At 44.3% G+C, this 23434-nt stretch overlaps 3 protein-coding genes across 4 annotated transcripts in view; 1 reads left to right on the top strand and 2 right to left on the bottom strand.

Moving 5' to 3' along the window:
• Positions 1-6766: 6766 nt before the first annotated feature.
• On the bottom strand, positions 6767-9831 carry LOC146352765 (uncharacterized). Its single transcript, XM_084832170.1, has one exon. The coding sequence runs from the start codon at positions 9254-9256 to the stop codon at positions 7949-7951; it is 1308 nt and encodes a 435-aa protein (XP_084688296.1). The 5' UTR covers positions 9257-9831; the 3' UTR covers positions 6767-7948.
• Positions 9832-13231: 3400 nt separating this feature from the next.
• On the bottom strand, positions 13232-21710 carry THAP1 (THAP domain containing 1). 2 transcript variants are annotated; one of them, XM_084834827.1, is made up of 3 exons: positions 21452-21710; positions 17054-17249; positions 13232-13785 (listed from the first exon to the last, which is right to left on the bottom strand). In XM_084834827.1, the coding sequence occupies exons 1-3, from the start codon at positions 21520-21522 to the stop codon at positions 13387-13389; spliced, it is 666 nt and encodes a 221-aa protein (XP_084690953.1). In that variant the 5' UTR covers positions 21523-21710; the 3' UTR covers positions 13232-13386. The 2 variants fall into 2 exon arrangements, with proteins under 2 accessions (XP_084690953.1, XP_084690954.1); XM_084834828.1 differs by lacking the exon at positions 21452-21710 and adding an exon at positions 20851-21185.
• Positions 21711-22014: 304 nt separating this feature from the next.
• The window catches only part of HOOK3 (hook microtubule tethering protein 3), a 161783-nt gene continuing 160363 nt past the window's right edge, over positions 22015-23434 (top strand). Inside the window, exon 1 of the mRNA XM_084834799.1 lies at positions 22015-22088. The gene's annotated coding sequence lies outside the window, so the exon portion shown is untranslated. The remainder of the gene's footprint in view (positions 22089-23434) is intronic.

Raw genomic sequence — 23434 nt, 5'->3', positions numbered from 1 at the left:
TATGGCTCCAGGAGAATTGACTAAATCTGGGAGGAAATTCAACTAAGTGAATTTCTCACCCATCTCTAGTCCCAACACATCATCATCCCAACATATGTAACAGGATACACCCTTGATTTGGTTTTCCTGACTGGGCAGGAAGATGGAGGTCTGAAAGTGGGGGGATTAACATCTATCTCCTTGTCATAGTCAGATAACTTCCTATTGAGTATTTTATTATTATTTATTGAAAACAATTATATCTCACCTTTCTAACTCAATATCTGGCATTCAAGTTGGCTCACAATGGATCCCATAAAATAAATTTTAAAAATTGATGAATATATACAAATATATATACAAATAATAATTAAAAAATACAAACCAACAGATAACAAGCCAACAGCAGTGAGGGAAGAAGCAGAGAAAAATGGTCAACATACATCAAGCATCTGACAATCTGTAGGCCTATCAGGACCAAAAAATATTCAGTCTGGTGCAGAATACCTTCAAGGAGGGAGCTTTGATGATCTAGAGGAACAGGGCAGTCCAAAGCCTGGCTGAGGAGATCATATTGCTTGTTTCTGCCAAAGAACCTCAGATATTGGTGGGATATGTGACAGGGTCTCTCTTGATGATCTCAAGAGAAATCTTGAGAGATCTGATATATCATACGAATACCAGATTTGTATGGTAGGAGATGGTCCTTTACGAATCCTGGTCATAGGGCATTTAGAGCTTTAAAGCAGCAATCCTAAGCACACTACCCTGGGAATAAGCCCCACTGAATACAATGGGACTTACTTCTGAGTAACCATGAATAAGATTGCACTGTAAATGTAATAACCATCTTTTTTAATCAAGCTCAGAAATGAACTAGGAGCCAAAGGAGTGGTACAAGTAATGGAGTCACATGCTCCCAACAACTGGCTCTGGTCAAAAGCCAAGGATGAAGTCTTTGAGGTTGAAATTGTCTTTCAGACATCTCATTCTGAGATACATCCCAGTAATTTGGTGCTTCCAAAGACCGCTATGTTTCGTACAGTTCGTCTCACTACTGGTAAAGGAAATTGTGTTGTTGAAATTTTGGAAATCACTGCCATCCCCTGCAATTGATCACTGGACTTATGACTTTTTAGATTAATCCTTTAAAGAATGAATTTTGTGCCACAGGAGAATAACTCAGAAAAAATATCAACACATTTGGCAACCGTTCTAGAAATGTTCTCTAATTGAGCATTCATCTTTTGGCTGGATCTCACCCATTTGGCAAATGACGGCGTGTGTCGGACGTCCCCACACATATACACACATTTTTTGTGTTGCTTTGTTTTGTTTCCTTCTTGGGTTAAGTGTTCTTTGTCATATTCTATTAATTATACTCAGTTGGGAGGCATTGACTAAGAGGATTTGGGGAGGTTTGCTTACTCAGGAGATAATAACACTGCTGCCTTTTTCGGATAGCACTGTAGAAATTTATGTTAATCTCCTAATAAATCTCCAGTAAAAATGTTAATAACAAAAACAGTTGGGCCTGCCTTTGTATTCCAGCCAATGCTAAAAATATTCCTGTGTTCTAGGTGTGACTTTCTGTATTGTTCTCAGGGAAACCATGTTTATGTTTGATGGCCTTGTGCAAAGCTATTTAAACCAAAGATTTATTGTTTCCCTTCTACCACCATGGACAGAGAGCCCAATAATATCTACCCATCTCCTTGTCAAGCTCAATTTTTTACTGTACCCGCTCATTGAAACAAAGGTTTATCGTAAGAGTTGTGTAATGTCTCTTTTAGAATTGTTATGAAAGAGGCTTTGAGCTGAGTTGTTTGTAGGACGTGCTTTTACCAGGTGATTTAAAGGAGAAACTCTCCTAGCTGATCATAATAGTATGCTATTATCCAAAAATGTAAATCTACCAGTTAGATCAGAGGTAGGCAACTTGTGGCCTTCCAAATGTTTTGGCCGACAACTCCAATCAGTCTTAGCTAACATAGCCAAGGGTGGACAGGTGTCTACTTTACAGAGGACAGTCCTCTCTTTGAATGTGTCCTCTATTTGATGGGCAGCCCAGTCCAAGTCTGGATTAAAGTCAAAGAACCATAAGGAGGGAGAGCAGCAGGGGCCTTGAAGTCAACACTTAGCAACTGGGCAGCAGACTGACACAGGTCACCTAATCAGTCTTCTCCACTTTGGTGAGATGCATTGTGTTTCTACTAAAATTATAGTAATTATTTCTAAATGTGCATCTATACATATAAATCAGTATATGCAAATTGGTGTCCTCTTTTTGAATGATGTGTAGGCCAAAGCATCTGGAGGGCCACAAGTTGTCCACCCCAGAACTAGACTGTAGCCACTACAGCATGGATAATGGACAGTGGAGTGAGTGGAGGGCATACTTATGTGAAGTGCCAGCTGGAGGGTGGAGGACAGACTGTTAGATCCCCTCAGGCATTCTTCTCTGGTTTATGCAGAAAACAAATGACAAGGACAGAAAGGGAACTGTGACTAAGTTGTTTGTGCTTTTCAGTCCCTTTGATGGTAGCAGGACTGAAGCATTCCATTCATGCCATACTTCAACAGTCTCTTGGTACCACAGGCCTAACCCCTCGTTCCAGCTCGGCATGACAGCACTGTCTGCTCATAACCTTGCAGCACTCAACATTTGGGCAGTTGGTAGCAGAGCTCTCTCAATACATCTCTCTACGTGGGCCTGACATCCGGAGTCTGTCCGTTTGCTGGGTGTGGTGGGGGATGTTGTAGGGAGTGACACAGAGGCTTGTATTTCAGCTGAGCTTGTGTGGGATGGAGATGGACGCACTAATTTTAGACCAAGATGTATTTTCTGAAAGAAAAACGCTCATGTGAGATCTGCAGAGGAAGGAAGAGATGGGAACATATCCAGCTTCGTCATCAAGGTCACAGGGGTGGGCATCTTGTGGCCCTCCAGATATTTTGGCCTACAGCTCCCATCATCCCTCACTCAGTGGTGGCTGGTGACTCCAGTTCCAGAGGAGCTGTGATTCTATTCAGGGTTTTAGTTACCACCAGCCACAACTCTAACAGTGCTATCCAAGGTGCTGAACCTTGGCCCCAAAATGGGTTCAGCACCTTGGATAGCACCATTAGAAGTTTGGCTGATGGTAACTAAAACCCTGAATGGAATCACAGTCCCTCCAGAACTGGAGTTACCAGCTGCCATTGCCCTCACCATTGGCTTTGCTGGTTAGGGCTGATGGGAGTTGTAGGCTAAAACATCTGGAGGGCCATAAGTTGCCCACCCTTGACCTAGGATTCTTTTTTTTTAAGAATGGCTATATTTGGAAAAGGTTTCACATTTTCCAGCCATGTCATGGCATCATTGACTGGTTTATAGTTTTTATTTATTGGTTACAGTTATATCCTACTATTCCTCCAAGGAGTTCAAAGCAGAGTGGGACATGATCCAGTGTTCCCAAAGCCTTGTGGCTGGGTCATCATTATTTTGATGTGCAAACTTATTATTATCCCAAATCACAATGATGCTGTGAGGTAGGTACAGATGGAAAGAAGTACACTGTAAGCCTGCAGTTTCTCTCAGTCCTAGGTGACTTGATCCAAAAGACCCCAGGTTTCCTGTCAGGGTTGGGAACACAGGAAGCTGTCTTACACCAGGTTGGATTATTTGTACATCTAGCCCAGTATTGTCTCCTCTGACTGGCAGGGACTCTCCAGGATCTATCATATCTGCTGTTAACTGATATTTTTAGCTGGAAATGTTGGGGATTGAAAAGGAGGGAGCGTAGCTCAGTGGTGGTGCATGTGCTTGGCATGCAGAAGGCCCCGGGTTTGGATTTATCAATCTGACATCCTTGTAGGGGAGCCCACGGGTCACTAGGTTTTGCTCGGAACTCGTGTACTAGAGGGAGGATGGAGATGGAAAACCTCTGTCTAAATAAACCAAGAGGGAAGCCCTCTTCTCCACACTTGCGGGCACTGCTGCCAGTATAACTGCTGAAGCAGGAGATAAATGACCTGTGTTTGGGGCAACAATCCCATGAGGAAGAGAAAGCTGCCCTATCTGTCTCCAGCCAACCAGGGCAATCCCATAAATCCTTTTGCTTGAGATTTGCAAGCCACACTTGCAACTGCTACCATGCTGCCCACCTAAAAACAGCTCGTGTGTCCAGGCTTTGTATCCCATACAGAGGCTCATCCATATATGAGAATTCCCATCTCTCTGTCAATACTGATTCCTCTCGTTTTAATAGATGTGAAGTTTTCGAGGGCTTCCAGTCATGCAATTGCCCTGCCTCATTGACGGGCTTTTATGGAGGGTCCAGATGACAACATTGCCTTCCACTTGTAACCATCTTCTGTTTTCCCACCACTTCTTCCATCTTTTTTCTTTCCGCACAAAAATTATTAAGAAAGAAAAGACAGAATAGCTACACCAGCCTTCCCCAACCTGGTGACTTCCAGATGTTTTGGACTACAACTCTCAGCATTCCTGACCATTGGCCTTGCTGACTAGGGCTGATGGGAGCTGAACTTTTCAACATCTGGAGGGAACCAGGTGGGAGAAGGCTGAGCTGCACAATGTCTTTAGATTGGTAGTGCTAGGAGACGTCCATCTAGAAGCACCCCTGGGTAGATGCAGCTTCTCAGGAGGGATTTGAATAGCTTCAGCTGCTATAATCCCGTTTTGCACAACTGCTACAAGAATCATCCAACAAGGCATCTCTTTCTCAAGCAATTTTCAAGGTCTCTCATCGTGTGATGCATGTGTATTTCCTCACACAAATTCTTGCCCACTGCTTCCTTTCTCTCTCATGTTTTTCTGTTTCCTCCCATTCCCTTCTTCTCTCCAGCGCACACTACGTTGTAGCATAATCCCCCCGCCCCAACCCAATCCAAAGTCCTGTTGCACCTTAAACCCTAAGAAATGCATTAACACATAATCTTTTGGTAGTGGTGGCGGTGGGGAGGCTAGCAAACTGTGGAACAAGCGGAAAGCTTAGCATGGTCACTGTTAAAAAAGAAAATGGGGACACCTAGTGGAGTTTAGATACATTTGCAACATCTCTTGGTGACCCCAAGAACAAGGAAACACACCACTGATTTCTGTTCTTTCAGGGTGCTACTATATCAGAGATGGACAGATTGTGGACTGCAACTCCCTTCAGCCATAGTCAATGGTGAGGGATCATGGGAGTTGCAGTCCAACAACATCTGGAAGGCCACATGTCCCCCGGCCCTGTTCTAGATGGATGGCTCCTAGCACTACCAGTCAAAAGATAGTATGCAGCTATTCCATCTTTTCCTCCTTAACAGATTTTTTTTGGTGTGTGTATGTGTAATGAAAAAGATAGAAGAAAACACTGGAAAAACACAGGAGGATTACAGTGGAAGACATTGTCAGGACACCCTCCCTCATAAAGTTCTGTGAATGAAGCAGCTGATTGCACAATCAAAGCCTTGTACTGTTAGAACTGTAAAATCATAGATTGTTGGAAAGGACCGTAGGGTCAACTAGTCCAATCCCCTGCTCAATGCGGGAAAATGGCAACTAGAGCATCCCTGATAGATGGCCGTTCAGCCTCTGTTTAGCTATCTCCAGCAAAGGAGGGCCTACCATCTCCTGTGACAGTCTGTTCCACTGTCAAACAGCTGTCCCCATTAGGAAGTTTCTCCCAATGTTGAGCCGAATTCTGTTTCTTTGCCATTCCCACCTGTTAGTTCTAGTCCTGTCCTTCAGGCCAACAGAGACCAAGTCTGCTCCATCTTCTGTGTGACAGCCCTTCAGATATTTGAAGACAGCTGTCACATCTCCCATCAATCTTCTCTTCTCCAGGCTAAATATACCCAGCTCTTTCAGCCATTATTCAGAGCCTTCGTTTCCATGTCACATTGCCACAGTTCCTTCTACTGCTTATAATGTTGGTAATGAAACCACAAAGCTCTCACACATAATCCACTGGAGATTCACTCACAGCTCACTGGGAAATGTCACAAGCCATCCCTTTATGAAGTTCATAAACCACCAGGAAGTGGCTTATTCTACTGCCAGTTTTAATTAAGTTCTATGTGCTGGAACGGTTTTATTCTTTGTTGCTGGCTTTATCTTGCTTTCATTCTGCACTGTTTTTATTCTTTGTTTTAATGTTTGTATTTTATGTTTTTAATATATTATACACTGTCCAGAGAATTTCAGTTATTGGAGAGTTTAAAAGTACAGTAAATAAAATAAAGTGTTAAATTACAAAACCATTATATTAATTACATTCCTTTTTATAGTTGCATAATCCATGCCCAACCAAGTGATAATGTATCGTGACCTGGCAGGTTGACACTCCCCTGCCATTTTTTCAAAAATAGGCGGCCAAAATAGGGAGATTATCAAGCGCATGGAAAGTCAGCATACCTGAGTAGTGGGCTACATTTGGCTTTGGTGGTTACTAGTTATGCAGGCCTGTTGTCTGTATCGATCGATTGGTCACATCTGTATTCTACCCATTCTCAACCAAGGTCAGGGCGGCATGTATGAGATTATCCCATTTTATCTTCACAGCTCTGTGAGTAGATTAAGTTGCAAGGCCGTGACTTGCCCAAGGCCATTCATTGAGCAGATGCTGGGACTTACATGCTGCTGGTCTATGTCGAAAATTCTGCCCACTATTCTGTACCGCACAACATTTTGGGCAGCATGCACATAAATCAGACTGTTTTGCAAATATGTTTTTGCCATCAAAAGATGTCAATGATTTAAAAAATAAATGGATTTAAAAGCAGTTTGGGGATCATTGCCTCACCCAAGGAACCTTTGCAAGTAATAGGAGGGAAATCACTTAGACCAGCTCCAGGGCTGGTCTAAATGTTTCCTGTGTTGGAGGGTGTAGCTGGGGGCTGGAGGACTTGGGATCCAGAACTTTCCCTGCTCCACCCATACCTCCACCCACAATCTTTCCCCTCCCCCCCAACCTTGGAGAGGTGAGGGATACGGATCTTTCCATGGGGGCAAGGAGGGAGTTTCCAAGATTGGATCGCCTCTTCCAAGAATACCCCCAACATAAAACTCATGGCAAAAACAGACAGGAAAAGACATGTACAGGGCACAGGCCTAACACTATGAAATTCAGCAAACTATTTCACCCATTTTCACCACTAATGTCCTTTCTACACATTACATGGCAGTAAACCAGGGTTTGCTGTTGTGTGTACCCTCTCTTCAGGAAATGGCAGGCAATCCTAATGTGTACATTACACTTAAAAATCTTATCTGTATATAATAATAGTAGATGTGAAGTTGCTCTGAGTTTAGTTTGCATGGTTGGTTTTTTTAAGTACTGATGCTTCCTAAGTGTGCCTTCTGGACTTAGATGCTTCATTTGTGAACAGAGCTGGCATCAAAAGGAGGCATGGCTGGGCGCCTGCCGAGTGCTCACACCCCACTACCAAGAGCCCCCTGGACTTGCTCCTCCTCTTCCCCATTGCAACCTGCTTGTTCACCTGTCTCTCACGCTGGCCCAGACAACAGTGGTGGTAGTAAGGGGGATCAGAAGTGTTCACAGCCTACTCGCTCCCTGGCTCCCTGCCTGTCAAGCAAGCAAGCGGCAGCAATGCTGAGAAGGAGGATGAGAAGCAAGAGCAGCTGGTGACAATGGCGGTGAGAAGGCAGACTCACTGAGGGAGGGGGCCCATGGACAGTGTCTTGCTCAAGGGTCCTCAAAAACCTGGAGGTAGCCCTGTTTGTGAAGGTATTCAAAACACCTTTTTTTGGCTTCTTCTTTTTAAGGCTGACCCTTTTCCCCAGTAAGGAAATCTCTCTCCCCTTCAAAGCCCTCTGAAGTCTGATTTTTATGTGTAGACAGACAATGAATGAGCAATGTAGATTCAAGATGAATCTACAGTCACATCTGAATCTATGTACAATATCTCAGAGAGATCTTTATTAAACAAGTGTGCCCTTGAGGTGGCATCCTCCTGGCTTTCACTGCTTCTTTTCAGTTAGTAAGGGGGCATCTTTCCCTTTCTGCATATTCACATGAATGAGGATCTGAGATGGCCTCGAAGCACTATCATTCTTAACAGTGTAGAGGGCCCGCACACCGCTGCTCATGTCTTTCTCGTATCCCTGGACCACAGCATTTAGGCTCAGTACCTGTATGGAGATGCTGGGCCTTCGGGAAGGAGCTGGCGTGTCCTTCACCACTGTGTATATATTAATATTTCGAATCCGTGGTACTTTTCTCAGTGAAACTGTGCCCTCATCGAGCTCTGAGTTCGCAAAGATCTGCCGAATTTCGTGTTCCTCCACAGTACGCCCCGACAATGCGTGTCTCCAACAGGTTTTCCTGATGGTCAAATTAGAACAAAAAGACCTCTGGGGTCTTTTTTCAACTCGTATCTTAGACCTCACTTTCTGCCTGATTTGGTACCCCCTCCATGCTGCTTGGATTGTGGTGGCAGCGTCCTGATATCTTTGCATCTGCATTCCTCTGGCAAAGGTGTTTAAAGAAGTGTACGTAAGCCCTTCTCTGTTGGGTCTGCAGGGTGACTTGCACTGAAAGAAGGATACCTTGGGATTCAAGAGAGGATAGTCCGCTACAATGTTTTGGGGATGGTTTCTTGGTCTGTCACTTGGCAGGACGATGCTCAGGCTTCTAGGGTGTCTTCTAGACATCAAACCGAGCTGCTGAAGGCAATTTAGGAACTCCGGAAAAGACCCATGGTCGCTTTCAGCTCTCATTCTCTTCTTTAGCTTTCGCCCATCAGTCCTGTAGTGACTACACAGTCCCAGAGGCAGCTCCTTCCGTGTCATGTACCCCCGGAAAGCTGCCTGGATTTGGGCGGCAGCCTTGTTCATGTTGTCAATATCCCTCCTGACTTGACAACCTCTCCAGGCAGACTGGATTGTGGTGGCGGCCTCCTTCTCTTTTTGAAGCTGCTGGCGTGTCTTACGTGGACACATTGGGAGCAGGGTGAGAACCTCATCCATACTCATATCACTGGCACTCTGAGCATAGTACGGTTCCCGCCGTTTATGAACAGAACACGTCATTCTGTGGGTCTGAGGCTTCATTTTCTGGGGAGGCCTGGCCCTACCATCATCTTTACAAGTATAAACTGATGAAGGAAAGCGCACTGCTGTATATCGATCACCCAAATATTCTATAGTATCTCCCGTATAAATATTTTGTTTTATATGGGAAACATTTTGTTCACTTCTGCTGTCATAAGAAAAAGCATCGGATTCTTCACTTGAAGAGTCTGGATCCCAAGAATCTTCATCCATCATCACGTTTCTATTTGACCTTTCTTTTATCCTCACCTTACACTGTGATCTTCTGGGACAAAGAAGTTAAGCCATTGCTACAGACTCCTTTACCATACTTCTTCTGCAAGCTGCCTGAATTGGAAAGAACATACTTTTCACTCTTTTTTTTGCTCTTGTGAAAGAGTACGTTTTCCAACAAGGTTATAGCTTAGTATTCACAACTTTGATATGAACATGACTAGGGTTGCAAGCTTTAATCAATTCAATCAGTAGATTAATCAACTAAATCTAAATCAAAGCTTTAGTTGATTAATCAATAGAAGTCCACTTTCACTCGTGAGAAACAATTTTTTAACCAGTGGAGCAGAAAGTTAAGGATGTCCTTGTTGATTTGTAAAGCTATTTTGATTCAGATTTATTAGCGTAATAGGAAATATGGTTGCTCCTCTGAAAATTGTTAGTAGGGGAGTGGGGGGCAATAATCAATAGCTTTTGTTTATACAGTTGTAAGTAAAGGCACTGGAGGAACAGGAACAAGGACAGGGCAGTATATCATTCTAACCTCTCACCCACAGATGTCTCTGAATGCCACATGAGTTCTGCTTTATGGTGGTCCCATTGTTGCTTTTGCTGGTGAAATAACCAACATGGGCTTTCTACACTCACCACCAGAAAAGTGATAAGCCCCCAAACGTATTTTGCTTAAATACAGTGCTGGCTCAAGACATTTGGCTACCTGAATTGGGGCTGAAATGGCACCCCAATCCTTCCACCCACCCCACTCCCACTAGGTCCAATGCTTTAAGAAGTCTTGCTGCACCCTTTAGAGTTTAGATACCAACTCCTGCCTTCAAATGTGCCCTGTTCCATGGTGCTACCAGAAACAGGTACCATCATTGGGCTGTATGGAAGGGCCAGTCCTACTTAAGCATCTCCACATAACTAGTGTGGATCTCACACCTGTAAACACACTTGCTTTATAAACAACTCCTCAACATTATCATTTGTTTTTGCAAAAGGGCTTATTGGACGAACCGTCAGCAACACTGAGGGCTGAGCTGGTAGAGGGAAAGAGAACTGAAGTAAGAGATGGGTCATTTTTTTGTATGCAAGGAAGCAGACATATGTCATATTTGAAGACATATTATGATGAGCATATTACAATACTTAGAAAAACAAGAATGAACAGGATTGGTCAATACTTTTTTCCTGATCTGGCCCAACTCATGGAGAGGAAGAGAACAGCTGCCTTCTCTACCTACCAGGCACATTTGCTCCACCTCCAACATCAAACACAGGACATGACGTTTGAATGCCTTCTTCTCGTGTAGAGTATTACATGTGTAAGCAAAAATCTCATGGATAATTCCCCAGCAAAAGCTGGTAATCAGCCACACATTTTTAGGCTACATGCATAGGATTCTATGCATGTGGGTCATATCTGAATGTGACATTGGACATGGGGCAGAGACATAGGGGTGAGAGGAAATATACTTCTGTTCCTCTCCACACAACAGGCTGAATTAGGCAGAAGTATCATCAAATGTGGCAATAGTCAGAAAAACCACAACCACCACATTTGGGATGATCTAGTCTTGCTGCTCCACTCATGGAGTTCCTATGAGTGTGTGCTCATGCAAGCACTTATGCACTCACATTGCTACACATAGGGCTCAGGCTGGGTTGTGCCAGTATTTTGTAAGCAATGTATGAAGTAGCCTTGAGAACAGCTATCACATAATTTAGTTTGGGCTTTAAAAAATATTAATAGCCTTTCTATATAACTCAAAATGGCTAACAGCATTCATATTATTCCCTGCATTCTCCTACTGGTAAAGGATGGCCATTTGTGTAACAACTGAGCTTTTTCCATATCTTACATAGTAATTTGAAACTACATGTGGGCTTACCTTAACCTGGATGTCTTCTGAAGATCTCAGCCATGCAGGCTGACATTAATCTACTGGAAACTGTGGGTGGGAGAGGGGGACAATTGTGACATCACTGAGTAATTTAGATATCTCAGAGACCATATGACTAATTTAGATATCTGATAAACTTTTTCTTGCCAGAATCTCTTCATTATAGTCCTTTCAAGTTAATCAATTAGGTCTTGGCTGGACCCTTCGGAAAAAGTGAAAAATTTCAAACCTACCTAAGGCAAAAAGTATCTCCCCACTGAAATCAAAATATTGAATCTAGTGAAGACAAAATTTCATCCTCAGTATTAGCTTAGAGTTGCTTCCAGGGATGTATACAATTTGATAAAATCATGCAACTCCTTTGAGTGGTTCACTAGTTCCTGGCAAGAACATTGCAGAGGGTTAGCGAAGCATATTCCTCGTCTTCCCCATATCCGAGAAGCTACATTGCAGACTCCCACAAGGTTTCATCTTGTTCCCTTTCTTTTTCAATGCATATATGAGGCTGCTAGGGAAGATCGTATGCCAGTTTGGTGTCATCAGTATGACGACAGTGAACTCTACCCCTTTTTCAACTGATCCAGACCCTGTAGTGCTGGTGCTTACCTAAAATCTATCCCACTTTGATCACTAAATGGGGGGTGAGCTTGTTGAAGCTGAGCTCAGGTAAGTTTGAGAGAGTGATGGTTGGCAGGTCTCATTACTTGATCCAGACACCCACTCCACCTAGAGTTCAGCCTCTCAAACGTGCAACCTTCTGGGGCTTCAGGATCAGAAGCTGTGCCTGCAATCTGAGATTATAGCAGTGGCTAGCTGTAGCTTTCACAAGTCCTTGAGAGAAGACTGTAGCCGTATTTGGATGATCACAGTGGGGGGAGAAGCCATTGTGGCTGCTCCCCCCACCCCAGCGTGACCTGCATTTGCATTATTTTCCGCACTGCATGTAACGAGCTGTAGGGTGGGTACAATGCCCACTCACCCCTGCTGCGTGCTGGGTTGGGACAACATGCCAACCTGCGCTGCAGCACAGGGAATCATGCAAATGGCGTTCAGGTGTGCAGGGGCAGCAACCGTGATGGCTTCATCCCCCACTGTGATCATCCAAACCCAGTCTGTGAGTCTTTGTCTCTGATCAGGACCAACCAAATGTCATTCATACTTTCCTAACCTCGAGGCTAGATTATCAGATGTCTTGACAACTGTCTGGAAGCTAGCATTTGAAGACACAGCAGCCCACCTCTTGACATGGGCGAGCTGCGGAAAGCACATTATACCAGTGCTCTAGTACCTGTATTGAAGTCTCATTATTTTCTGAGTGCTATATTCGTGGAGCTGATTTTGACATTACTGGCTTGAGCCATACGTACTTTTGATGCTGCCCTTTCTCCTTTGTTCCATCACACCTTTAAAGACCAATCAAGAGGGGCCTTGAGTGTGTCACCTGTGTATCAAAACTGAACACCAAGGCCACATAAAGAGGCACTCTTATTAGCTGAGGGATCAGTGGTTTGCATAAAGCTACCCAAATTCATTCACAGCGGAGGCTATATTTGAAGCAGAGACTTCCTGGCTCACAGATCATGGGCACCAACCTTCATTGCACCCACTCTCATTTAAATATTAAAGTTTAGAATTCTGTTTCTATTATATTTCTCTTAAATAGTGTTGCCCACCATGAGCCTTTACAAAGGACTGAATAGTTACTGAAAACAATAAAATACCATGACAACTGATGAACAATCATTCTTGAGCAGCGTTCTGGTTCTACTTTTTTAAATGAATCAGATCATCTAACAGTGCAATCCTATACATATCTACTCAGAAGTAAATCCTAGGCACTTAGCAGGGCTTACTCTCAGGCAAGTGGATATAGGACTGAAACTGAAGATTGCAATCCTATGCACATTCACCTGGGAGTAAGCCCCACTGCACACAGGGAGTTTTACTTCTAAGTAAACATGGACAGAATTATGCTGTAAGTGGAGTATGACACTGCCAGTTGGTCCTCGGTGTAAATAAGGCTACTGTCACTATTGAGGAAGCAATGAATAAAAATGCAAAAAAGTCACAGCGACAAAGAATTATTATATAGCAATTTTTATTATTATTTTGAAGGGCTGAAGTATCTTGTACACAGAACTAGAAAGCATTGCATTTTTAAACTGGACTTCTGAGTTAGTCTGATGAGGCTAAATTTGGCAGTGCCCCATAAATATAAATGTTAGCCTCCTAGGCAGGTACCTCTACAATTTCAAAATAGTCATTAGGCAGAATCACATAGCCACCTTTCCCCGACAACACGTCTTTTTCCTTCTGAAACTGAACAAGCTCTCGTAGTTTTTCAATCTGTTTCTCCTGACGCCTACATCGCTGTTGAGCAGTCTTAAGCTTCTTCCTCAGTTTGTCTACTTGCTCTTCCAGCTGCTGAATTCTTTTTCTCTGATGCACTGTATCCTCTACAGTATAGTTGTGATCACAAAAAACAGCAATATTATTGGGGGTATGAAGGGGTGGCATTAATAATCCAATGCTTGGATCTACTAATCTTGGATCAGTTTGTGGTGGTGGTGGTGGTGGTGAAGGAGAAGGGGGAGTTGGTACTTCAGGTGGTGCTTGAGTGCCTTCAGACTAAAACAGCAAGGCAAGAGCATACATTTTCAATTTGTTTGGTTAAAGGCATATGTCATAATATTTAGGCAACAACCACAGCGATTTGCTAGTTCAACATAGCATGTTTGAATTTCATCCCTTTCCAGTTTAAAATACCTATTTAATAGCCAATTTCCAACATTTTCTCTCTTTGCAACTCTTGAACTTCCTAGAGAAAGAAAGTCAGGTGCCAGCTTACAGAAGGTAAACAACTGGGATGCAAGGATGCCTTCCACAGCTATTCCCAGAAAGGTTTTGCCAAATTACAGAGAGAGCCTGTTGCTACATGAACGTTAATTTTACCAAGAAGAAGTCTAAAGTATGATGAAACCCTTTTTATCATTCTATATTGTGCACTATTTAATTAGCCTAAACATATCCTGAAATATATTTTGTTTAAGATGTATTGAAATAAAAAGAAATATCCACATATTCTTTAACATGGTATAAAATCTACAGCAAAACAAACAGGAAAGTAAATCTTCAACATTATTTTTCAAATGGGACAGAGGTGGACAGACTATAAATGCTACTAAGGGAGCAATCCTATGGCCACTAGACACTATCTAGAGGGCCATAGGATTTTTCGGTTTCTGGGAAGTGAGGGTATTCAGACACCATGCTCCCCTTCCCCTCATAGCCAGCATGGTTCTCTCCGTGCCGGCTATGTCTCCGTACTTGGAAACAGAGTGTGGAGACAGGGAAAAGGGGGCGGTTCCAGGGGTGGGGAGGGAAGGACACCGTGGAAGCCACGTTACGCAGCTTCCTGTGCGCCGCATGGCCTCCTTCTCTCCCCAACCCTGAAGCCATGGCTAGACAGCCAAAATCAGCCATCTAGCCAAAAATGAAGGACAGCTGGAGCACAGAGGCAATCTTGCCTCCGTGCTACAGCTGCTCTGCATTGGCTACTTGGAAGTCTCCAACTTCAGAGGCTACTGACTATTTCAATAGTATTGTGCCTTAAATTTCAGTCATATATTTGTGGTAACAGGAGAATGGATCTCTTCAAAAGCTTATGGTTGTTACAAATCTTGTGTTGTATTCCAGTGGTGGCTTTCCACTAGTGGAAAGTGGTTACACTTGTGCAAGACAGTGCATTTAATTTTCACCAACCCCCCCTATGTAGTGCAGCCTTCTGTGCCATAACTCACACTCTTCTGGAGAATCCCCCAATTCTCAAAAGTAGCTTTTTGGGGCGGGGGACACAGGGAGTTGTAATATGTGGAGAAACATTTGTAATATGCAGTGAAAATCAGGTGCTCTGCCTTGCATTAACACACAAAGCCATCACTGGATACAACCCCATATCCCTTTTTCCCACCTTGTCTGGAAGAAAACCACACTGAAATTGTTTAAGATTGGGGTATCAGTTTTCCTCCAACTAAGGATCCATTGAACAGGATATAACAATTACAGCAGAAGCTCTTGGAATAACAGCCTTGCAGCATTCTATGCAAGAACAAAATCTTAATGGCAGATGGACAACTAGTGTAGTTTAGTGTTATTAATTTTTACACCACTTAAAACCAGATTTTAGAGACATTCCCCTCAGAGTGTTGAGCAATATTTTACTTACTTACTTGGCAATCCTGTGTGGGGCTGGTAAGGAATGATAAGGTGCATCTATCACCTCACTCCCAGCCCTGTCAGCTTGTGTGTGGTGGCTCAATAGATAAGCGCCCCCACTCCAGGGCTGGCATAGCTCATGGGCACAGATCCCCCTTGGGGAACAGAGCAGTTCTGGATCCAGTGGATCTCCCCCTGCCCCACCCACAGAAAGCCCTCTCAGGGCTTTCCTCTGACTACCGCTGGTGGAAGAACTGCTCGCAAGAGCATTCCACCCATCATGGTACAGTGGAGGCCTCCAGTATGGCACAGCTGCTCCAGCAGAGGGGCACCAATATGCCATCCCAACCCCCTCAGACATCCAGATTGGGGAGTGCACTATATATTTTTATATATATATATATATATATATATATATATGCATGCATGCATGCATGCATTTATATTTAGCATATTTTATATCACCTGTTAATGCGTGATTATAAAATGCTGTAAATATAAAGAAATTAATATTTATTGATTTATTCAATTAATTTATATTTACAGCATTTTTATCTCATCCATTAACAATAACCTCTTTGGGTGGTATACAAAAAATTAAAAGGGTGTATCTCTGACCATCTCCGAGTAACTCCTTCAAGATACCATTTCTTCTAACCACCAAGCCACATCTAAAATGTAACTGTCAAGAAGAGCTGAACCCCCCACTACACAGGCTAGTGTGGCTTGAACATGCACACTCCAACTCCACTGTCCTGTTGCACTCAGGTAGCGCATCTACCTCATAAATCCAGGCACTTCTCAGCAGCATAAGAAAGAGAGATGAATCCTGTTATTAGAAACTGCATGGCACCAAATAATGGTGACAGTAGGAATGCTGCTTTAAAAGGGATCCCTTAATTATGCCAGTATACAGAATATGCTTCTGAGATGGAGGCAAGAGCCCATAGAAGAATTCCTGCTCAGCCCTTCAGTTAAGGGATTAATTTGCAAGGTGATACTGAGTGGGCACAGCAGTGCTTCCTTTAAATTCCTCCTATGAAATGGGGATTTGAGATAGGGAAAAATACCCTGCCCCCCTCGACTCAGTAGGTCATCCTCCCCATTTCCAGTGTTGGAAAAAGAAGGGGGAAGAGGGGCTTAAGGCTGGCAGCAGCAACCATCTTTCAGTACTCATTATGTGAGGTGGGGGATATACTTTGCAGGTATACAGGCTGTCAACGTTTAGCACTTTTGCAATGGTGAGGAAAGGAAATGGAATACAGGCGGAAGCAGAAGCACTGATCACAACTCGGTCACGCTCACTAAGCTCTTCTAGAAGCCTAAGTGTTTGATTTATCAGGTCTGAATGTATCCCTCGCAGGAGAGGGAGGTGTTTAAAAGGGATAATCAAGCATTCAGAGTTGCAACCTAATGAATGAGACGTTTTCCTTTGTTTAAGATTGAAGGCCCCAACAACTAAGGATGTTATTTAATTAATGAAAGAAAGTGGTAGGGTAATAGAGGAATTCCAGTTAGCACATCAAGGAGCAAGAATTAAATAATTCAACCGCCTCCAATCAGAATTGGGTATTGCTCTCCTTGCAATATCTGTTGCTTCAAAATAACAGCGCTGCTTATCCATAAACAAACACTTCTGTGAATAATCTCCGCCCCACCCACTCCGCCAAGCCTCACTTACCTTCACACTTGGTTCTGTGTGGCAAAATATTGTTGGTACAGCATTGTCTTTTAGTAGCTTGTTGTTGCATTCCCTTTTGAAGCAATCTGGAGTAAAGTGTTCAGAACAAATGCTGCTATATTTTGTTGGTTTGAAATTTTTTCTTCTAACAGCAGCTTCCCATTTCCTGCAGAGATCAGGTCTTGTGAGCGGAAACCTACAAACAAAATGGACATTGAGCATGTCTTTAAATTACTACCAAAACTTCCATCAGTGTGGCCACGTATTGGAGCAGAGAGTTCATAGATTACAAAGAATGCTGGGGGAATACATTGCTAAGCTCACAGAACACACTGCATGTTCCCATCGAGTACCTTAAACCAGTGGTTCTCAACCGGTGGTAAACAGAAGTAGTCTAGGTGGGGCGCAGGGTTTTCATAACAATTGCTAAGAATTTGCTGTCCCTCAAGTCCCATGTCCACCTGCAAGTATGACATGCTTGTACTCCTGTCGACCCTACCTGCCACTGATTATCCATCTGTGACCTTCTGGCATGCTAGTAGTAGTAGTAGTAGTCCTTTTTAACTACTAATGGAATTATTATTTTTTGTTTCTGTTTTAGTCATAGAACTAAAATGTATTCCCAATAATACTCCTGCAATTTTTTTTATGTATGACCCTTGTCTTTTACAGTTACCATAGCAGTAAAATATATACTCAATAGTACTATTACAATTACAAAACAATTGCTTTGTTTACATTTTAAAGCCATAGCAATAAAAATTTACTCCCATCAATACTACTGCAATTTTTTATTTTCTTGGAATTTACCAGTAAATGATAGATATAGTAACAGAATGCCTGTAAACATATAAGGGAGCCAGCCTATGGCCACTAGGCACTGTCTAGAGGGCCATAGGATGTTTCGGTTTCTGGGAACCGAGGTTGGAACCAGGGTTCCAACCTTGGTTCCCTGAAACTGCACTCCCTGCCTCTCCCCCTCCCGCTCATAGCTGGTGCAGATCTCTCTGCTCCAGCAACATCTCCGCACTTGGAAACGGAGCACAGATGCGGGGAAAAAGGGATGGGGAGGGGACCACAGAAGCCACATTACACCACTTCCTATGCACCATGCCCTCCTCCTGCTCTGAAGCTCCCCAGCTAGACAGGCAAAATCGCCTGTCTAGCCAAAAATGCAGGGCTGTTGGAGCACAGAGACTAGGATTGCCTCTGTGCTCCAGCCGCCCTGCTTTGGATAGTCGTCAGCCTCTAAGTTCGGAGGCTGACAACTATCTCCATAGGACTGTGCCCTGACTGTCCTTCTCAGAAAAAAAGTGGGCTTTTTGTTTCTATCATTGTGGAACCCAGGTTCTTTAATGGAGTGACCGGTGGGACATAAGATACCACAGGTTGAGAGCCATTGCCTTAAACCAAAACCAGATTTTGCCTTTCATCTTTTTTACATAGTATCTTGATAAGGACCAAGATCATGGCCTCCCTTTAAGAGGCAGCCAGATTACACTGAAGAGACCTCTCATTTAAGACAATGAAGAATATACCAGAACCCTGATTATCGAAACTTTGATTAACCAAATTCACTGGGTGCTTCGAGATGGAGAGCTCCTAGTGCTACCAATGAGGAGGCATTATGCAGCTATTCTATCTTTTCTTAACGGATTTTCTGCAGTAAGAGAAAAGTTAGAAAAAGTGATGGGAAAACAAAGGAGGGTTATGAGTTGAAGGTGACACCATCTGGACCCCCTGTATAATTCTATGGGTGAAGCTAGATGATGGCATGACAAAAGCTTCAGCTGGAAGCACCAACTGTTTACCAATGAAATGTGCATTACCACCCCCTATTATTTACAAAATATTTTGAATATTACCCTAACTACTTAAATATAATGTGAATGAATTAGACCTTTAAGGCTGCAATTATAAGCATACTTACTGGAAAATAAAACTAATGGAAAGATGAGTAACCTGGTTGGGATCAGGCAAGTGCATCATCCCCATTTTACAACATAGCATCCTTCTTGTATTGAAAGGTCAGAACTTAAACCCTTATTTTAAATGCTCATTATTTTTAATAAGATTTTTCTCCTAATTCTATTCTGAATGAACCTTCACTAACCATCACTAACACTTGGAATAGAACTTTGGTGTTGTTGTTTTTAAAAAGATCTTTGTTGAGTGCAAGAAGGAAGACAACTGAGGAAAACTTAAATGCTGGCATTCAGTATATGAGTTTTATTTATTAGGTTTACAAATAAGAATTACAAAGAATGACAGAGCAATCCTATGTTCCCTGGGTGAGCATCCCAGGGACAATAGCATTTTGGATTCCCCCTCCCAAGACCGTAGACCAGGGGTACAGAACCTCTGGCCCGTGGGGCACCCCAATCCAGCCTGCATGGCCTCTTGGGGTTCCTCCAGGGGGTGGGGCTTAGGCTTAAAGCCCCACCCCCTGGAGGAATCCCCTTGGAAGGCACTCCCCTGCTGCTTTTTGTGATCTGAGATAACAGCAGGGATGGGGGTAGCGGCCTGGGTCTCTTTCTCCAGGCTGGGCAGAGGCGCGGTTCCATGCCTCCTTCCAGCATGAAGAAAAAACAGGAGTGACATTAGGGGTGGGACCACTCCCCCTGACATAATCCAACCTGTAGGGGGCAAGGTGGGGGCAATTCACCCCCACCCCACAAAAAGTACTGCACCACCACCATAAGCACCCCTACAACCCCAGGAGGTGGAATCTGACATTGGATCCTTCCTTCTTCCCCTCCGTGATGGCTGCTTTCTGAGGTTGCAATAGCAACCTCAGACTACCTCATAGAGGTCAAAAGGCGGACCTTCTGGTGGATGGGGGAGGGCAGAGGCCAGGATCTCCAGGACCCCATGGCCTCTCTGTTGTCCACCCCCACCCATCACCAGCAAGTGAGTTGGTCAGGCTCAGATATCTGGCTAGCTGACCATTTTTTTGAGGAGGAGGAAAACAGAAAGTGAAATCATCTCCGTCTTCCTCCTGTCCTGCCTGGATCTTGCTGGTATGGAACAGGACAGACAGAGAGAGGGCTCCATGTTTTCAAAAATCAAGGCCCTGCTTCTTCTCAATCCAAGTAATTCTAACCAATGGGCAGAAGTGAAAGCAAGATTTCACTTCCCATTCAAATTATATGATTAGCCAGGGACAGAGAAGTTCTAATTGGGTAGACAGAGGGAACAGCAAAAAGGGAAATGTCTTCTTGGTCAGAAAATAAGGACTGTCAAACAAATCTTTAACACACTAAGATGCATGCTTGATCAGTCAGGACTAAAGCAAAGATTTTATATGAGGGCACAGAGGGCCACTGAAATGTTAATGGAATACGCTTCAACATTAGCGGATATCAGTTGGGCAAAACCTCCTATGCCTTTAAAAGGCTGCATAAAAGACAATCCAACAGGTGCACCTCACTAAATAGTTTTATGATGGGAAGATTAACTCCCTATCATACAGCCTTTAAGTTATAGAGCAGGAAAGTAGTAACAGAGAAAGTGGTTTGGAGAACTGTGGTGCTATCTTCTAGGATACTGAGTGGGACAGGGTGTTAACTGCAAACTAGGCTAAAAACAACAGTCTTGTGGCTCTTGAAAACTTAACAGATTGCAACATTTTTTGGAGGACTAGGGGAGCAACCCGACGGACAGCTCCTGGCACTACCCATCAAGAGGCATTGTGTAACTATTCCATCTTTTCCTCCATAATGGATTTTCTGTGGTAAGAAAAAAAAGCAGCCGTAGAAAAATACAAGAGGATTAAGTGTAAAACATCATCTGGACACCTCATGAAATCCTGTGGATGAGGGAGGTGGGTCACACAATAAAAACTTCATCCAGAAGCACCCTAGAACTCCTGGATTTCCACAAAAGCTTAAACAACAATACATGTGTTTATTTTCGGAAGACTCTTCGTTTGTTTTGCTTGTAAACGAGACTAACACGGATAACCCTCTGGGTTAAAACAGTGATTTAAAAAAAAAAAAAAGCTTTTTCGTGCTTAATATAGCGACACGGCCGAGTAATAGTAATTAAAAAAAAAAAGAAGAAGTCCCCAGAGCGACGGGACTTCTACGCTGCCATCGACGGTTAAGCGCGCGCACGCGCATCCCATCCCTCCAGTGAGGCACATCGCTTTTTTCAAAACCCAGCGAGCGGGGGCGCGCACGCGCGCCTAGCCCTGCCTCCTCGCCTCCCCGTTCGCGGGCGTCCGCGCAGTGCACTTTTTAACGCCCCTCACCCCCTTGCGCGCACGCGCCCTGGCTCCGCCTCCCGTCGCCCTCCTCACGAAGCGAACGACCGCTCTCTTCCCCGCCTGCTCCGGCCGGCGGGCGAGCGCTTCTCTCTCGCCCTCCCTTCATCTTTTCTGCCCCCGCCCCTACTCACTTGTGGAAAGAGATGGGCTTCTCTTTGTCGTACCGATTCCGGCAACGGTAGGCAGAGCAGGACTGCACCATCCTCTCGTTGCCGTCCCCGCCGCCTCTCTGCCAGCACCGCAGTTTTTCGGGAGCCCGAAACACAGTTAAAAGGCCGCGTAGGTCTGAATGCCTCGCTGAGGCCTTCGCGTCCCTTGTTTAAAAATAAAAAAAAACCCTGAAGAACGACATAAGCTGGCTGTGGCCTCTCCCTACTTCAAAATGGCGGTGCCAGCTTCAGAGGAACTCTCTCGAGAACTCCGCGTCGGACTTGGCTATTGGTCACGCCCCGCAATGTTTGGATGCGACGTGTCGCCGTTCCGGGTGGCCAATAAGAACAGCGGTTCAGGTTTTGACGCACGTACCTTGGCTCCTGCGCCGGTAATATACGTGCGCCCGCCCAGAGGCTTGTTGCCCTCTTCGAAGGGGCTGGGTGTAGGGCTGGCTTTCCGCGCCAACGCTGGGCTCGCATAATTTGCGGTTTAAGACCGTTTCAAAAGTAATGCGAGGCGCAGAAGGAAGAATTGCACAATTTCTGTGTAGCTTTTTCTTCTTTCTAGGGTTGCAATCCTATTCCTTCGTGGGAGTAAGCCCCACTGAAAGAAAAGGTACGTACTCCTGAGTAACCCAGGTACAAGACTGAGCTTGGCGTTTAGCGCTGCAATTACTGTTACCCGTCTCCTTCCTCAGGAAGCAGTTCGTCGTTCTACTTCCTTCTCATACAGTCTCCAGTGTTATTGTTTATAAGTATTTTTATGTCACTCCTCAGCCAAGAAGGCTCCCTGAGCGGCTTACAGATAATCAATTGAACAAGGCAGCCCCTGCCTGCAGGCTTACAGTCCAAGAAGTCGCGAAATACAAGGGAAAAGGAGTGGAAGCCCAGGGCGGTGGAATTATTTCAGCAGGGCTGCCGGCATGGCTAGGCTCTTCCTCTCATCTCCCTCTGTATACCCTGCTGTTCTGGTAGTTGCAGTTGAGGGAGAAGGAGCCTTCATGAGGAAGGCCTTTCAGAAGGGTTGGTGGAAGAGCCCTGCGCTTCCTCAGCTCAGCCTGCTGGAATGGCAGATGGTGGTGAAAGTTGAAGATGGAGGAGCCAAATAGAACAGGGCTGTAATCTTAGGCACGTTTGTGTGTGTGGCCCCCACTACTTCCAGTGAGGCTTACTAGCAAGTTAATGCATATGTATGTATTTATACCCTGCCATAAACAATTCACAAAAGCAGCTTACAAATACACCACCATACACTATAAAAACAGCATAGAGTGGGACTGTAAAATTGGTGAAGTATTTTGCTGCTGTAGATCTTGGCTGCTTTTCACAGAGAAACTATGTTGCATAATTTTTTAAAGATGGGGCATGATCCAGTGGATAACACTATTGAAGCTAGATCTAGCATATCACCCTGATCTATGGAATGAGTAGTGGAGAGCAAGAGAGATATTTTCTCAGTCTTGTAAATCAGTAACACTGACACCTGCTGCTCCTTCACCACCACCAGCTACCCATACTCCTCCAGAGCCAACCCCATGCTGCCTTGAAAGTGTTTCCAGTATATAATAAAACAGTGAAATGTCAGTTTGTGTCTATACATCTAAGGCAGCCCTTCCCCAACCTGGTGCCCTCCAGATGTGTTGGATTTTAACTCACAGCATCCCCCAGCCAGCATAGGCTGGGGGATGCTGTGAGTTGAAGTCCAACACATCTGGAGGCTGCCAAGTTGAGGGAGGCTAATCTGAGGCATGAACAAAAAGGAGCTGTACACGTACAGCCAATAGAGCCCTCTGTTGCAATTTCCAATCTAAAATTATGGTGCGATGCTACAGCAAGCTGTGCATGTGGTGCTCTCATACCCACTCTCCTTGCCTTAAAGAGCTACTGTCCCTAGGGATGTCAGAGAATTCTGCGACGGATCTCGGTGAGGCCGAATGCCAGTGCAGTTGGCCCCCCGAAATC

This window comes from Heloderma suspectum, chromosome 2, assembly GCF_057233095.1.
Source record: "Heloderma suspectum isolate Gila_16-S chromosome 2, 16-S_ref, whole genome shotgun sequence".
In the NCBI taxonomy this organism is placed as follows: Eukaryota; Metazoa; Chordata; class Lepidosauria; order Squamata; family Helodermatidae; genus Heloderma; species Heloderma suspectum.
The sequence above is the reverse complement of the archived record's forward strand: the minus strand, read 5'-3'. Positions and strand labels throughout refer to the sequence as shown.